General features: G+C 31.8%; 1 protein-coding gene across 1 annotated transcript in view; it reads left to right on the top strand.

Annotated features, from left to right (window-relative positions):
- LOC145317667 (voltage-dependent calcium channel type A subunit alpha-1-like) overlaps positions 1-19,003 on the top strand; it is a 149,400-nt gene that overhangs the window by 119,104 nt on the left and 11,293 nt on the right. The window contains exons 25-26 of the mRNA XM_080158828.1: positions 17,526-17,683; positions 18,216-18,440. Of these exons, the coding sequence (XP_080014954.1) occupies positions 17,526-17,683; positions 18,216-18,440 (383 nt within the window). The remainder of the gene's footprint in view (positions 1-17,525; positions 17,684-18,215; positions 18,441-19,003) is intronic.

The raw sequence follows: 19,003 nt of genomic DNA, 5'->3' as shown, positions 1-19,003 counted from the left end.
GGAACCCTGCACAAAATATACCAATTTAACTACTGAAAGACCACCATGAGTAGACCCAATACCCAAAATTTGAAGCCTCCAGCTTCAATAACAAAAAAGTTATACATCACATAGAAAGAAAATTATAAGCTTATTTTTGGCAGAAACTTAGGATGCCAGTAACTGTTATCATTTTCATAATAAAAACACCCTTCTTTATATTCAAAATCATTGAAAAAAATTCAGTTTAATTTGCATTGTACTGGTAGTACTGTAATGTAAGAATGACAGCCTTTAGGCTTTCCAGCCAATCAGAAGTCTAAGTCTTGTCTTATTTAATAATTTATTCCTTTAAGGACAAACTATACATAATTAAATCACATAGTCTTGAATTATTAATATATACAGTTTATAAAATAGCACATAAATTGTTAATAACAAGCGATATTATAATATATTGTAAAAAAATTAACTAGTTATATTTGGAGACCTTTATCTAATAATTTTGAACAGAATTGAGCTAAAAGCAATGTTTGAGAAAAATAATTGTTTTCATTCCATCTTGATAGACAAGGTTCTTTCATAATTTTTAGCGCCTTGTCTTTAGCTGCTAAAATGAGCATCAAAATTTGAGCAAAATCGTCACCTTTAAAGCATTCATAATAGATGTTAAAAAGAAAGAAATTTTCTTTAAGGAAAATGAACTCAGGGCAACCTTGGAAGTAAATTTCATCTAGAAAAATAGCAAGACAATGGGCGAAGTATTTTGGGAATTTGCAGAAAAAAATTGCATGATCTGAATCATTCTTTACATAACATTTAGTACAAATATCACTATCTATTAGATTCCATTTTAATAATTTTGTACAACTTACCAGTGTGCATATGTATTGTTCAAAAAGGAATCCTTTATAATATAAAGTTATAGGTAGATCAAGAACAAATCAGAAGTCTAAGTCCTCGCTAAGTTCCCTGAACAACCAATCACAGCTGGTCATCTGTATTACTGACATTAGTTTCATTCTTTCCTGCTATGACTTTATGAGTACAAATGCAATTTAAACTGAATTTTTAAAAGAGATTTTGACTATGAAAAGGTGTATTTTTTGTAAAAATATTATTAGTTACTGGCAGCCTAAGTTTTTGACAAAAAAAAGCTTTTACTTTTGCTTTAATATTGAAATTTCCATCAAGAGCAATGCAAATCTTTCAAAATTTTCATTGTACTAAAAAATAATTTTTCTTGCAGGGTTTCTTTTAGAAAAGTAGCCTCCACTGTTACTAAAGGTCATGTCCACAGCACTTAGGAGGAATGCCTTGGCCTAAAACAGGCGCAACTCATTACCTTGTAGGTCTTCTCAGACAATCAAAGGGTTGGTTGACTGATGGGTGAATGAACACTTTACACCTAACTCATAAGTGGAGTATGTTGCAAGGTGCACGGAGAGGTTCAGAACTTAAAGCAACACCAAGTCTCCTACAGTCTTAACTTTTACTTTCCCTAGAGGCTACTTTGTCCGGAGGCTACTTTGTCCAAGATCAGATTGCAGTCATACCAATGACAATTCTATTGTAAATTAGTTAAATAAATTAATGTCTGAAACATCCAGCATAGAAGAATTTTTGGGGTCCCTTTCGTGGCAAACCACCAAAGGGGCGTTTTGCCATATTTTCACAGTAGCTTTTATAGGTTATGTTAGGTTGTTCCCCCACAAGGTTAGGCAATTGGCCCCACAAGGAATAGAAAGAGGAGAAAAGTTGCAGTGAAAATACAACAAAATTTCACGAAAGGGAATTTTCTTCCACAATTTCTATTTAACTATTAACTGATTGAATACAAGCTTGTGATTGGATTTTTTTTATATAAAAATGTATAAAAATCAATCTGCAATTGTCCTATCCCTCCAACAATAAGTTTATGTTGGCCTATATTCTATGTTAGACATATACATTGTACTTAAAACTTATGTTGTTGTTGTGTAATAAAAAGCATTCACTTAAGCAAAGATAACAAATAAAATTATGAAACTAATCAAGGATCTAAATAGATAAGACACATTCCTTAATATGACATGCTAAATCACCCCTTCTGTAGATTAAAATTAGTAGTTAAAATGTTTATACACTCAACTCAATAAACCATCAAAATTCAGAATAAAATGAACAAAACCGGAATTAATTACTTGTGTGGCATGGCGCGTCATTTGATGAAAACAAAAAAATCGTTACTTATATCTGCCACTAACGCCGTAATTGTGCGTCTTACGTAGATTCTACAGATAACAACTTTTGTAGGGCGCTTTAAGTTCTTGAAAAAAGTATTTCTAAGTCAAGTCCTTAAAATAACTCCCAAGACTACTTTTATGGGTTGAAAAGTTTCGAACCGCGTTTACGCCGTTCAAAATTGCCGCTATTGCCGTAAAGGAGCATTGTAGGCAGGTGACACAGAATTTAACTTTGGTCAGGCTTGGTCAGTTTTACAATATTGTATTTTAAGATGACGCCCGTAAAACGACTCCATCCATGAGTTTTGTGAGCACTAAAAGTGTAAATGTACATTTAGCATTCAATGCGATGGTTGCATTAGTTTGTTTGTATATGCGTGTTTGTGTGTGTGTGTGTGTGTGTGTGTGTAGGAGTGTGTGTTACGCCACTGTGTGCGGGTCAGATCTTCAGTTTGGTTATACCTGCCTAAAGTGAAACATTGAGCGAGTGTTAAAGTTAAAAGTTATATCCTTAAAATCCTTAATTCAAAGCCTTGTATGTGAAAGCAAATTAATATTATTGATTTATTATGTTGACAATGCTGTAAACATTTTAAAATTCAAATATTGAATGAGATTGTTTGAGTTTTATTATGTTAATAATGCAATGTTGATAAAATCACACTTTAAAGAAATAAACCAAAACAAACAAAGAAAAATACAAATATACTTGTTGCAAACTTCTTGTGTATATATAAGGTAGGAGTATATATGTATAGGTCTAGTAAAATACTTTTCAGTATTGCTTTGAAACCGATTAATATCCGCTGGATTAAAAGCGGTTCTAAGTCATATTGAAAAATCATTTATAGTATCGTATTATATCCGGTTTTCTAAGCATTGTTTTAAAAAATATTTTTATTCTTACAATTGTACATTTTTAAATCCACGGAAAGCTGCTTAGCGTTTATAATACGATGCTATAAATAACTATTTCGTTGTGGCTACGAATCTAATTTTTCCCTCTTGATTAATTAGGTTTTTAGTCATACAGAAAAAAATTATCCAATTATGAAATGGGACTCCTTTTGTAGATTAAAATAAGCAGTGGAAAAGTTTGGATACTGCCTGTTTGTACAGATGAAATTAAATTTTGGGTACCAGTGAAATTAAATCCCTCCCAATGTTGAAAGCTTCGCTTATAAAACATTTTTCATCTAATGTAGATACACCATACCCAGGGATAATTGAAAACTAAATTACATTTATACCCAAGGAGGGAGGGTATATAAGACTATTTTTTCACAGGTACCCAAAGTTTTATTACCATCCTCGCTTTTATTTAGCTTAAAAACTTTGGGTACTTTTATTTAATTTTGATTGGTTGTTTCCAGACAAGTAGTGCCCAATTAATAATTTTAATCTACAACAGGGGATATTTTATTTTCAGTATGGCTTTGAAACCAATTTATATCCCCGGGATTAGAATCGGTTCAAAGCCATACTGGAAAAATGTGTAATGTAGACAATTTTATTTGAATATTAAAATGAAAAAAAACACAATAATAATGCTAAATTTGTAAGCTCAGGACTTCGGCCCCTCAGGGTTAACAAAACCGGAATTAATATTTGGATTTACTATCCGCGGAATGCAGTCTATTTATAATTTAACGCTACACACACACACACACATACAAAGAAAACTGGTTTTAATTTTATGATTTTTAAAAGCGAAGCTTTTCTATAATTAGGGTCGGTCCGTACATCAGTCCCTCCGTCCGTCCGTACGTCCGTACGAGATAGATAGCTTTTATTCGTTAATTTAGGCATGTTAGAATTGTCCTATCGATTTCAAACTTTGCATGATGATTCCTGTAGTAGTTAGGTACGATTTAGAAAGCGTAGCAACTCTATAACCATTACCAGAATGTCCCTATGTCCATTTTAAACATGTTGATTTTTCTACTTTTTTAACAACAAATTTTTATGTGATCTAATTAGCTGTTTGATCTGATTTTTTGTATATTGATTCCTGGGGCAACAAAGAACAATATTATAAGCAAAGCAACTCTATAATCAAGTCCTAAAAATGTAAGTATGTCCATAAACATTATTTTGTATCAAGCAGTTTTTCAAGAAAATTACTTACAATTTTGCTTCGACTCTTATACTTTTATATTCTGATTATTCAGTTTAGACACTGTACAAGTGTTGATGTCCGTTTGTCCCACCGTTTCAGTGCTTCGCTTTTATGGATGTTGTCATCCTTGTTAATTTAATATTCGTATGATATTATTGTAAACGATTTGGTTGTAAGGAAGGAAATAGGCGGAGTCAAAATATAAGGCTGGGGTTTGGTTAAAAGAAATAAAGGATGGGATGGGGATGAAAACCTACTCATTTGTGTACTATTTGAATTTTAAATCATTGGAAAGAAATTATATCTAACATATTTTACATAAAATTACAAAAAAATACTTAGAACACTTAGAATACCACCTCCCTTTAAAAAAATACTTTTAAAAGCTATTAATCCATCTAAACCCAAGACTACTTTATCAAACTAACATCTTTGTACAGGCCAAATATATATTTTAAAAACAGAAGTTTTCATTCTCAATTGTCCTATACACTTTTTTGACATTTTAAACATATTTACACTCCCGCTACATATCTATTTTGAAAAAAATAGTAGAAGGGTTAGGTTTATCTTTAAATCTGTCTACTCGTATTCACAAACTTTAAGTTTGAATGTAATGAATTTAAAATAACAACCATTTAAAACAAGTAAGGTCGTCCAATGGGGGGAGGGGGTAAAGGGGTAATTACGAATTTGGGGGTGCAAAAATATTTTTCATTTTACCCCCCATGTAAAATTTACCCCTACCTTGGGGGTGCTGCAGGTACTTCTAACCAGTTAGGAGGGGGTAAATATCCCCCCCAAACGACAAATTACCCCCCCCCCTTAAAAATTTTCACCCCCCCAAATTAAAAAGCATAGACACCCCTGAAAACAAGTTTGGGTTTTTAACCTTAGGTTAGGGTTTGGTTTTGCTTATGACCATTTGACTTATGGATTGTTTATATTTATATTTCCACAGATAGAGACAAACATTTTAATAACCAAAATGTTAACTTTCAATGTACATTACACATTATGATCTAGTTTGTAAATCTTCGAGTCTTTGTCCAACTACACTTTATATCTAGATATTTTAAAAAATGGTTCATGCTGCTGCTATGTCTGGTGCATGACTTAAAGCTATTCTAGGCTGTCCTACTGTAAAAAGCAGTAAGGTTTTTTTGTCTCTGCCTTAAGATATTGAAAGCAACCGAACCGATTGAGTTCTTTGTTTTATGGAAGCTTCACATTTTATTTTTTTGAGGATGGTTTTATGCTATTTTGTTCCCTTCCCTACCACTTTGAATTCCGAGATACCAAGCTCCCAAATGTTAAGTGCTGCTGCTAGTCAAGTAATTAATAGAGAAACAGAAATTTGTTGTTTACGTTCTTATGAAATAATTGAATTCTTACACTTTACGGCAATATTTTTTTCATTAATCTTTCCCTACTCCACTTAGATTTTTGTTATGAAAATAAACCACACTGAGATCTACGCATTTAATAAGGAATAGTTATTTATCGCATTGTATTATAGACAGCTTTCTGCGGATATTAGAATGAGAATGAGCTTTACATAATTTTCAGTTTGACTGAGAACCAGTTCTAATCCAGCGGATATTTATCGGTTTCGAAGCTATACGGGAAAATGGATTATCAATTTTTAAAAGCAAAGCTTTTCTATAATTGGGGTCCTTCCGATCGTTGGTACGTCAATATTGGTTCTTTTCGTTTAGACTTATTAGAGTTTTCCTATCGATCTAAAACTATGCACTATGACACTATAATCAAGTCCCAAAAATATAACTATGTCCTTAAACAGTATCATGCTCATTTCAGAGCTTCGATTTTATGGGTTTTTTCTTTGATATTTATCAGGGATCTATTGGGATAAGATAATAGCCGATAAATTGATGTACATAAATTTTGATAATTATAGAGTTTTAGTTGGTTTCGAACTTGTTGTGCCCAAACTTCAATCAATTCAATTAATGATATTATTCCATATTTTATTCGTCAGCATTGTCTAATCTCTTAAGATATCTGAATTATACCTTACCACTTAATGGCAGGATTCTCCTTTGATTTTTAAGTCATCATCTAGAGTTGTTAACCGAAAAAATATAAAAAAAATAATTATGAAACTTTGGGGACTAGTGTAATAAACAGCCCAATGTCCCATCCCTCCATGAAAAAACTCGTTTATTGGTTAGCTCAAAAACTTTGGGTACTTCTATTAAATTTTGATTGTTTGGTTTTAAAATAGGAGTTTTGACTAATAATTTATTTATTTCTTATCATTAACTGATAATTTCTCGTCCATTGCCTTATTCCTTTAGATTCCTGGTTAAAATGAAAATTTAGTTTGAAGAAAAAACAAGAAAAATACACCTATAAAAAAATTAAAAAATATAAATATTGACGCTTTCACTTGAAGTACCATTGTGAGCACTGAATTTTGGGTCCGGTTAGGTAAGATTGTATAAGGAGGTGAGGGTGTGGGGGGGGGGGTGTTGCCATAATTACACTGGTACCCAAAGTTTTATAACAATATAACTACTTTTCAACAAATAATACTATTACCCTTATGTATCCTTATAATAAAGTAACAGGATGTGTGTTTGTCTGTGTGTTTGTCTCTACCGAAGGATCTCGCCAACAACTGAACCGATCGGGTTCTCCTTTACAGGGTAGCTTTTCATAGGTCCCAGGAAAGTTTATAACTATTTTGGGGGAGGGTACAACCACCCTCCCAAGAGAAATCGCCCCTAGAAAAGAATTACCTACCCCCTCCCCCCCCCAAAAAAAAAAAAAAATTAAAAAAATAGGTTTTGGAATTAAACTCCCCCTTCCTCAAGTGCCCCCAGAGGCCTCTAGGGGGCGTAGCCGCTATCCTATTATATAAAGTAATAAGCGTTTTTTGTCTGTACCAAAGGATCTTGCTAACTGCTGAACTGATATTGTTCTCCTTTACAGTGAAGCTTCTTATAGGTCCTGGGAAGGTTTTGAACTATTTTTGGGGAGGGTGTCTTCACCCCCTCCCTCCCAAAAATATTTTTAAAAAATTTTTGAAACTGAAAAACTTCTAGGGGCTTAGCGGCTAGTATTGTATAAAGTAATAATTTTTTTTCTTCTGAATCTTAAGTTCTAAAAAACTAATAAACCGATTGAGTTCTCTATTTCGGGTAAGCTTTACATCAGTCAACAAATGAAATACTGTATTTATAATACTTTAGGTACCAGTGTAATCAAGAGTCCAATGTCCCCTAACTCTCTGGTAAAGGCTATTACATCGTTTTTAATATAAACATGACATTACAAGATTAATCTAAGACATGTTGGCCCTGAAGGTCCCAAGCCCAGAGCTAACAAAATTTTTATTTAGCTTTCTCTTACTAAATTAGAAAAATTTGAATCTTTTATGACAAACTTGTTAAGACATTATTTTCTAATAAAGTTGACCTTTTATTTGCTTTTGACACTTTTTATTTTTAGGTTTTCAATATTTTAAAATATAACTAGCGGCTGCGCCCATAGCATCTAAGGGCTATGTATTCAAAGGTTTTGAAAAATAGATTAAAACCATCTTGAAGTCTTGAATTAGAATAATAGCTTAAAACCATCGCGGGACCATGTTATAAGCATCTTTATAAATATGTCCTAACAATGTAAGATGTCCTGGAGCAGTATCATGCTTATTCAGTTATGCCACTCTTATACAATTGTTAATGTTCATTTCAGACCTTCGATTTTATGGATGTTGACATCCTTGTTTCTCTGATATTTATCAGGGATCTAAATGGATAAGACAATGGCCGATAAATTTAAATACATCCACATTGATAGTAAACATAATTACCCATTCTGTAGATTACAATTAGGGTTGGAAACGTTTGAACACTAAAGATAATAATGATAGATTATTGAATTTTGATTAGTTAAGTTTTCAAACTTGTTTGTAAAAAGGTAATTTTCATCAAAATATCGTCCATTGTCTTAGTCTTTAAGATTCCTAGTTAAAACGAAAATTTAGTTTAAAGTAAAAACAAGAAATATAAATCCATAACTGCAATGCTCTAAAACAAAATATTGGCGCTTTCACTCGAAGTACCTTGATGAGCACTGAAACCTTCAATTTTGGGTCAGGTTAGGATAGGTTGTATAAGGAGAAGGGGGGGGTGGCATTTTTCTTGAAACGTTTTTAATTTGAGGCACATCTTTGAGCAAATAAAATGAAGTTTTCAACGCATTATTCTAAAATTATTTTTACTCTTACAATTATACATTTTAAAATCCACGGAATGCTGTTTAGTGTATATAATATGATGCTATAAATAACTATTTTAGTGTGGCTACGAATCTAAGTTTTCCCTCTTGATTTGATAGGTTTTGAGTCAAAATGAAAAAAAAATATTATATTGTAGAAAAACAGAAATTTACTTGCGCGATAACTGTTTACAATATGCACAATTACAATTATAAAACGGGACCACTTTTGTAGATTCAAATAATTGGTGTAAAAGTTTGAACACTGCCTTTTTGTAGACACACCATATCCAGGGATGTAGGGATCATTGAGCAGTAAATTACATTTTTACCCAAGGAGGGAGGGTACAGTGGACTATATTTTCAAAGGTACCCAAAGTTTTATTACCATCCTCGCCTATATTTAGCATAAAAACTTTGGGTACCTTATTTAATTTTGATATGTTGGTTCCAGACAAGTATTGCCCAATCAATGATTTTCATCTACAATAGGGGTTATTTTATTTTCAGTATGGCTTTGAAACCTATTTATATCCGCAGGATTAGAACCGGTTCAAAGCCATACTAAACAATTTTATATGAATATTAAAATGAAAAAACATAACATCAATACCAGATTTGTAAGCCCAGGACTTCGGCTCCTCAGGGTTAACAAAACCGTAATTAATCTTTTAAATTTACTATCCGCGGAATGCTGTCTATAATACGATGCAATAAATAACTATTATCATCATTGGGGATGTATTTCAATCAAACATTCATTGTCTTATCCCAATAAAAATTGTAACTTTCACTCAGGATACCTTGTTGAGCACTAAATCCTAAATTCTTTGAAATTTAAAGGACAACTCTAACATGCCTAAATTAACGAAAAGGTATTGACAGACATACAGACGTAAACAGATGGACAGACAGACAGATGGAGAGACAGATAGACAAATGGGCAGATTGACGGAAAGACAGACAGACAAACTGACGGACAGACAGACGGACATATACTTTTAAGAATATTTTGAGTGTTAATTAAAATTATGCATTAAATTAAATTAAAATAGGCACGTCAGAATTTTTCTATCAATTTCAAAATTTGTATGGTGATTCTTGTGGTTGATAGGTAGACTTCAGAAATCGTAGGAACTCTATAATTATTACCTGAATGTCCGTACGTCCATTCTAAACAGCTAATTTTTGTGTTATATAATTTTTTGATTGATCTGATTTTTGAAATACTGATTCCTAGGACAACAAAGTATAATTTTGTAAGCGTAGCATCTATAAAAATGTAAGTATGTCCTTAATCATTATTCTTTATCTAAGCAGTTTTTCAACAAATTTACTCAAAATTTTGTTTAATCTTTTAAACATTTATATTCTGATTATTTAGTTCTGACACTCTAAAAGTGTTAATGTTCATTTATCACACCTTTTCAGAGCTTCGCTTTTATGGAAGTTGTCATCCTTGTTTACCTATTTTGACCCCACCCTTTTAAATTTTTTTATGAGCAAATCATTTTGTTATTTAAATTTCCTTGTTTTAAATTAGTAAATGGGTTAATGTTTGGCTTTATTTCTTAAAATGTTTTTAAGATGCATTTGTTTGAGCAAACAAGGAGGGAGGTTTTTGACATTAATAGTTTGAGTATGGGGAATGTCTTGGTTTATAACAGGTGCAACTCATTGCCATGCAGTTAGGACCTCTAGACAAAATTCGTGCAATTAAAGATTTGGCTATCTATTTGGTGTTACCTTACTTAATACCCTTGGGCGATTGAGCGCGTTACATTGCAATTTAGACACAAGTAGGTTCAAGGTGGGGTTGAGAGGACTTTTACCCAAAGCGTCACCGAGCCCCTAGAGGTAATACTGGTATAAGGACAAGTATGTTCATAAGAAGAACAGCATTATTTTACTATACTGAATTTAACATGGACAAGTATAAATATAAGTAGAGCAGCAATATTATACAATAGTGATGTTTAAGTAATGTTGAAGTATATTCATAAATAGAATGGCAAAATTATATTATGCTGTCCCTAGTAATCTCTCCTCGTGGAGTAAGCACGAAAAAAAGTAGGTTGCTTACTTAATTGTGCCATTTTTGTGGTAAATTACTGATTTTAACAAGTGCATTTATATCCACAAGTTTGTCAGCAACATTATGATAATCTAAATTTAACCCTTAAAGATCAGGCCCCAATTCCCACCTTAATAGATCAGGGGGGGGGGGGGGTTCATATTGACCCCCTCCCTCTTACTCGGCTCCTGTTACAGTTAGAGACATAAAATTTTTTTTCTGGTGGTTCATGTGTATTTTTAGAGAAAATTACTTTTTCTAGTCATAGCGGTCAGTAGTAAAAGCCGGACAAAAAACGGTCATAAAGTCGGTCAGGGAGCGGTCAAACGGTCATAACACCACCTTTCTCAGAAGGTCATTGATATCTAAGTATTCACCAAAAAATTTTTAGGTTTTCCTTATACACAAAAGTCATAATGTAGAAAGTAAGATTTATTAAAATTTTTTTCTAAATTTGGTGCCACCTAACTGACTTTGACTGGACGCCACAACTGACACAGACCAGATATCCTTATAAGATCAACTCTTGCCGACGTATAATTACAAAACTTAAATAGTCATGAAGTCACAACTCTCTATCTTACCTACAAAAAAAATGACATTGAAATAACTAGAGGGGGGGGGGTCAATATGACCCCCCCCCCAATCTGTAAGGGTTAACAAGGACATTAGTAATGCAACATTATTCCTTCTAATGTTAACAAGGACAGTTATATACATATGTAAAACAACAACATTATACTATACTAATTTAAAACAAGGATAAGTATATCCATAAGTAGGGCAGCAACATTAAACTATTTAACAAAGTATCCTCATTCCTCTCCCCCTCTGTTTTTTAAAAACTTTCTGAATATAATTGGTTCTTACACAAATAATTTTTTTTTTATTACTCCCTTATCATTTCTATGGCATTGGGGTACCCAAAAATATAGGTACCCTAAAGTTTTTCTGTGTGTGTGTTTTTGTTATGCAGCAAATGCTACAATAATATTTATAATTCAGTACCAAATTTTGCCCTGGATTGTTGGGCTTGTTTTTATAGCTTGTAAGCTCATTTATTCGATTGGATCCACCTGTAAAACTGTAAAAATTGAATTTTGGGACTTTTCTTCTAGGGGCTAGTGGAACAAAAGATCCCCCAAAACACTAAAAATGTAAGTTCTGAGCTTATTTTTAAAGATATCAATCTGATTTTTTTAAAAGAAAACTTTTTTAACATAACTTAACTAAATAACCGTTACAGATTTCATTTCGGGACTTCCTTTCTAGAGGCTAGTGGAGCAAAAGACCCCCTCTAAAACTTTAAATATGAGTTCTGAGCTTATTTTTAGTAGCAAAGCTATTCTATAATTAGTAGTGAAGCTACTCTATTATTTGCAATGTCTATCTGTCTGTCCGTCCATCTGTCCATCTGTCAGAGACAGAAAGGGTGAAACATGATTTTTTCAACTCCTATAAAAGATACAGAGCTGAAATTTTTAGGGGTAATTATGGTAATAATCTTCATATTTTCATTAAGTTTCATTAAGTTTTGCCAATTGTTTGGGGTGCTAGATCGATTCTTACATTTTTAAGGACTTTCAAGCTTTTTTTTTAAAGGAATGGTAATTTCCATTTCAGGTTGTAAATCTTTTTTATTCCCAAAACTTTTAACCTTGGAACTAAATTTGTGGGTATAAATAATCCCAATAATAGAAAAATGCTTTTAACTCTAAAAATTTAATTTTTTCATCACAATGTGTATAATAAGGGAAAAATTCCGACATTTATTTGGCCCCCTTTTCAACATATCTCTTTAGATCTCTGGTAAATTATGCTTTTGAAAATCAAAACTCATTTTGATGAAATTTTATTTTGTTGATATTTTTTTGTTAATAAAGTTAGGATCATGAAAATATCATTAACCTTACAAGACTCAAAAAAATACTTTCACTTAAAACTTATTTTAACTTTTTACTTAAAACTTATGTAAGTTACTTTTTCAAAATTTAGGCTCTTTCTAAAATTTTTTTCTTGTGTGGAAATGTTAAGAGATCAAGAACATATGCTACTTTTTTTGATACACTAAGTAATATGGTCTGTAAACCCTGAAAAATACTTTTTGTGTGTCATGCTGTATTACATAGAAGCTCCACAATGATGTCTTAGTTCCTAAATGCCAAATTTCATTGGGGGTGGGGGTTATCATACCTGTACATCCCTCCCCCCTTAGACATCAGTGCACTTTATTGCTTGTTTTTATATATAATAGCTTTAAATTTTTTTTTGAATAAAAGTCTAATCTTAAATAACAAATACTATATTAGATATTTTACTATTATTTATTTATTCTAAATGTTAATAATAATTCATGAATATTTATTGTAAATATTAAAGAAACATATGTTAGAAAGAGTAGTTTTGTGTATTTCATATCAATATTAAATATATTTTATTTTTAGTAATTTTTTCTCAGGAGTTTACTTCATTGGAGAACAGAGTTGATAAGTCAAAATATCATTAGAGTACATTAGAATCACTCCAAAGACAGATTGTCTCAGTCTGTGGTTAGAGTGGTTTTGCTGGAACTTTATAACACAACTTTAAATCAGAAACAGAAGATTGATTTATGCAGAAAACTAGTGAATTTGATTTAAACATCTAATTTGTATAAATTTAAAACAAATTTTCATCAGTCATTTTTTAAACATGAAAAGAATATAAAATTGTTGAATGTATTGTAATACTGTATAATATCATGTAGTTTAATATAATTTGACTTACAAAGTTTTTTTTTACATTAATTATAGGTTAAATTTTGCCAATTTTCATCATGAAAGTAGGAAATAAATCACAAAAATGGCTTGTTTAAGTAAGGATTTTGTAGCAAAAATGGAAGATTTAAGTAAGAAATTAATCTCAAAAATGGCTTGTTTAAGTAAGAATTTTGTAACAAAAATGGAATATATAAGTGGGAGATTAATCACAAAAATGGCTTTTTGAGTAAGAATTTTGTAGCCAAAATGGAAGATATAAGTAGGAATTTAATCACAAAAATGGCTTGTTTAAGTAAGGATTTTGTAACAAAAATGGAAGATATAAGTGGGAAGTTAATCACAAAAATGGCTTATTTAAGTAAGGATTTTGCAACCAAAATGTGTGATTTAAGTAAGTAATCAACCCCAAAAATGGCTTATTTAAGTAAGGGTTTTGCAACAAAAATGGATGATTTAAGTAAGCAATCAACCCCAAAAATGGCTTAATTAAGTAAGGATTTTGCAACAAAAATGGATGACTTAAGTAAGTAATCAACCCCAAAAATGGCTTATTTAAGTAAGGATTTTGTAGCAAAAATGGATGATTTAAGTAAGCAATCAACCCCAAAAATGGCTTATTTAAGTAAGGTTTTTGCAACAAAAATGGATGATTTAAGTAAGTAATCAACCCCAAAAATGGCTTATTTAAGTAAGGTTTTTGCAACAAAAATGGATGATTTAAGTAAGGTTTTTGCAACAAAAATGGATGATTTAAGTAAGCAATCAACCCCAAAAATGGCTTACTTAAATCATCCATTTTGGTTGCAAAATCCTTACTTAAATAAGCCATTTTTGGGGTTAATTGCTTACTTAAATCATCCATTTTTGTTACAAAATCCTTACTTAAATAAGCCATTTTTGGGGTTGATTACTTACTTAAATCATCCATTTTGGTTGCAAAATCCTTACTTAAATAAGCCTTTTTTGGGGTTGATTGCTTACTTAAATCATCCATTTTTGTTGCAAAAACCTTACTTAAATAAGCCATTTTTGGGGTTGATTACTTACTTAAATCATCCATTTTGGTTGCAAAATCCTTACTTAAATAAGCCATTTTTGGGGTTGATTGCTTACTTAAATCATCCATTTTTGCTACAAAATCCTTACTTAAATAAGCCATTTTTGGGGTTGATTACTTACTTAAATCATCCATTTTGGTTGCAAAATTCTTACTTAAATAAGCCATTTTTGGGGTTGATTGCTTACTTAAATCATCCAATTTTGATGCAAAAACCTTACTTAAATAAGCCATTTTTGGGGTTGATTACTTACTTAAATCATCCATTTTTGTTGCAAAAACCTTACTTAAATAAGCCATTTTTGGGGTTGATTGCTTACTTAAATCATCCATTTTTGCTACAAAATCCTTACTTAAATAAGCCATTTTTGGGCTTGATTACTTACTTAAATCATCCATTTTGGTTGCAAAATCCTTACTTAAATAAGTAATCAACCCCAAAAATGGCTTATTTAAGTAAGAATTTTGCAACAAAAATGGATGATTTAAGTAAGTAATCAACCCCAAAAATGGCTTACTTAAGTAAGGGTTTTGCAGCAAAAATGGAGGATTTAAGTAAGCAATCAACCCCAAAAATGGCTTGTTTAAGTAAGGATTTTGTAGCAAAAATGGAAGATATAAGTAGGACATTAATCACAAAAATGGCTTGTTTAAGTAAGCAATCAACTACAAATATAGCCTAAATGGCTGAGAAGGGATTAAATTTTGAGGAAAAATAATCCGGATTAAAATCTTAATCTGTAAGACATTTACCTCAAAAGCGTCCGATTTTGCTGATTCTTATCAGCCACCCTTATTTTTGGGGTTTTTTAGGGGTTTATAGGGCAATAATAGTTCTTCAAGTAAGCAATTAACCTACGAAAATGGCTCGTTAGTCCGACATGTCCGATTTAAGTAAGCCACTTTTGTTGTAAAGTGCGGACTTTCCCGATGTGAGCACGTCCTACTTAAATCTGACAAAAATGCTTATATAAGCACAAAAAAAGGTAAATTGCTGAGACAGAGATTACTAGGGTGATTTTTTGGGGTTAAAAATCTTAATATTTTTGGTGAAATTTTCTCACAAAATGTCAATTTACACCACCAAAAAAATGTTTTTTTAAATTTTTTCTTTAATTAGACATTGGTACAGGTATCTGAAAAGTACCTCAATAAATTTTTTTTTCATAAGATGAACATAAATGTATTTTTTGTTGCTTTGAAAAAATTGTGTAAAAAAATCTAGAAAATCATCAAAACTGAAAAGAAATTTTTCACTACCTTTTTTAAAAATGGCATAAATCCGCCAAAAATTAATATTTTTAAAAAATTTCTTTTCTAGCTGTCTACTTACAGCCATTATTAATTCCTAGGATAGATAAAAGTCGATTTTAATTTTTTTTGGATGTCCCGATTTTTTTCAAAAGATCCCACTGTGTTTCACGGATATCAAAATGAAAAATTATAAGATTAAAACCAGTTTCGTATTTCGAAGACCCGGGATAACAAATCTGGTATTATTAAATGATTTTTATTTTAATATTCATGGAAAATTGTCTGTAATAAGATGCTATACATAATTTTATAGTACTGCTGAGAAACGATTATGATCCAGCGGATACTAATCGGTTTCAAAGACGTACTGAAAAAGGATTGACTAAGTTTTTTAAGGGTTAGGCTAGGTTTATTTACATTAATTTGTGACTAGTACTTATGGGAGCTGACAAGTGATTGCAGCAAACCCAGTTTTCACACATCATTCATCATTATACACACAAATAATAACAAGTTTCGGACAGTGATAATATGTTATACTACAGTGAATAACAATTTTGGCTTTACCCATAGACTTTAGTTTCATAAAGTATAAGGTTTGTTGTCTGAAGCTTGTCCTCTGTAATGTTTTAGGCTATTTAATTTTTTGGGTGGTTTTAAGCTATTTTTCTAGCCCCTAGGTGGCAGGGGCACAGCCACTAGTAGAAAATAAACTATCATTTTTTTGGTTTCTTAAACTATCTCACTCATGAAAACAAAACTTGAACCTCTTTAGGCTTAAGCATAAACTGATTCTTCTAACCGTTTGGGAAATTTAAAGGAACATAAAACTCCTTAAAATCTTTTCGATATTTCGATTGATTTATGTCATTTAAGCAGCTATAAAGTTTAAGCCATGCCTTTTAGGAAGGCTAATTTTGGTCTTGGGCAGGTTTTAAGCTATTTGTAATCTACCTAAAAGAATCCGTCCATAACCAGGAAGGTTTAAAGGGATGAATAAAGTAATTGTCCGAAAAACTTAGTTTTTTCCTATAAGATATTTTATTCCTGTAGCCAGCCTGTAGGTGTGTGAGAGGAGTAAATATCTGCATAAGCTAATTGTATTAACACCCAAACAAAGAGGTGTATGGGTGTATGTATGTATATTGTACATAATGTGTTTTATATATTATTATGCATCAAAGTAATCACTGTAAAATAGATTTATTATAAGAGGAAAATTATAATGCACATATAACCTCCATTTTCTTAAGGTATAAGTTCCAAAAGTTACCACTTATCTAAAGTCTTAAATCATTTTATTGATGGTAATGGTTTGTTAGAAAGTCAAAGTATTTTTATATAATAAGAAAATCTCCATCTTGGAAAAGACATGAAATCCACGTGGAACATAAATTAGTAATAAGTTATTAACATTATCAGTTGACAGGGATCTACAGGGAAAAGACAATGGCCGATAAATATTGCATATCCCCAATTATAATACACAAAATTACCCATTCTGTAGATAACAATTATTGGCTGAAACGTTTGGACACTCAACTTAATTAACCAACCTATGAAAATTTACTGAAGTCCTAAAAATTGTTAAGCCAATAAATAAGAAAACTTTATTATACACTTTTGGGGACTAGTGAAATAAATAGCCCATTGTCCCCTCTCTCTCTGATTAGTTCATATGAAATAGAAAAAATCCTATAATCTTAATAAAGCTCAACAAGAAAGGTAGAAACCCTATGAACTGTTCTTTTCCTTCCAAGCGACTAAAAAAAGTTTGTGACAGATAAAATGAATATTGTTTTACTTGTAGGCGCTGCCGTATGTTATGATGTTGATGATCATGCTGTTCTTCATCTACGCCATCATTGGTATGCAGATGTTCGGTAACATCGCGTATGATCCTCACACTGCCATTGATAGACACAATAACTTTAGAAATATTTTTCAAGCTAATCTCATGCTCTTCAGGTATTATTTTTAGTTATAAAGCTTGAAGCGCTGTAAAGTGTCATGTGTGACGTCATAAAAATGCGTCTATTATCCATCTCTTTTTTTCAGGGGTTTCCTCTCCCACCCCTTCTCTCATCCTTCCTTTTTAGACGTCACAAATGACAATTTCTAGCGCTTTATGAACCTTATAGGTCCTACGTCATACAGGCCTACCATAGGTCAATTAAAATGTATACTGGCCTACCATTGGTAAATTAAAATATATACTGGCCTACCATTGGTCAATTAAATAGATATTTGCAAACATAAGACAAAATGATATTTTCGTCCTCAAAGGGTTTTTCAGGTTATTTTGTCAACTGTCATTCTTAAATCTAACTGAGGTTTTTAAAAAATTTGGTATAAAGATAGGCTTTTTAATGCAATCTAAAAATAGGAGAAAAGCTACTATGAAAATACGACGAAAACCCGCAACTTTGTTTTCTGTCCATGATCCTATTTTTTTATCAATTATTAAAATCAATTTTACCTGGAAAAAAAATTTGTTCAGATGTTCTACTGGTGAGGCCTGGCCGGACATTATGATGTCGGCTGTGTCAGGTCGGGCGTGTGACCCGCGGGCCCACAGCTGGAACTATACAGAGTACGGAGAGCTGTACATCACAGATCCGGAGAAGAGGTGTGGCTCCAACATAACATACGTGTATTTCATCTCATTCATTTTCCTTTGCTCTTTCATCATGTTGAACATTGTTGTTGCCGTTATCACTGACAGGTAAGATTTATAATAGTTATTTATCGCATCGTATTATAGACAGCTTTCCGCAGATATTAAAAAACAATTTTATTTAAAACCTGTTTTGTAAGTCCCGAGGGGCCGAAAGTCTGGGCCAACAAAACTAGATTTATTTTATCATTTTTATTTTGATATTTGTAGAAACCTGGCTATAATACGATACGCTACCTGGTTTTTTAGTATGGCTTAGAACCGTTTACAATACAGCAGATATTAATTGGTTTTGAAGCCATACTAGAAAAATTTTCTACAACAAAGCTGCTCTACTTTACAAGCCGGTCGTTTAGAAAAAATGTCTTTTCGTTTTAGTCACATACAGTTCCATTTCATCTTCTATTTTGTATGCGCTTTTCCTACTTTTAATCCCACGACTTAAACCTAAAAAATAAGTAATCTTAAAACCATTAAAGACCTATCTGAAGCTTCTCTAAAATGGAGAACTCAATCGGTTGAGCATTTTCCGAGAACTTTAGCTTTAGACAAAATAATCCTATTACTTTATATAATTGGATGTCCAAACACATCTGTACGATAACTATATT

This window comes from Acartia tonsa, chromosome 4, assembly GCF_053477335.1.
Source record: "Acartia tonsa isolate MP-2025a chromosome 4, ASM5347733v1, whole genome shotgun sequence".
In the NCBI taxonomy this organism is placed as follows: domain Eukaryota; kingdom Metazoa; phylum Arthropoda; class Copepoda; order Calanoida; family Acartiidae; genus Acartia; species Acartia tonsa.
The sequence above is the reverse complement of the archived record's forward strand: the minus strand, read 5'-3'. Positions and strand labels throughout refer to the sequence as shown.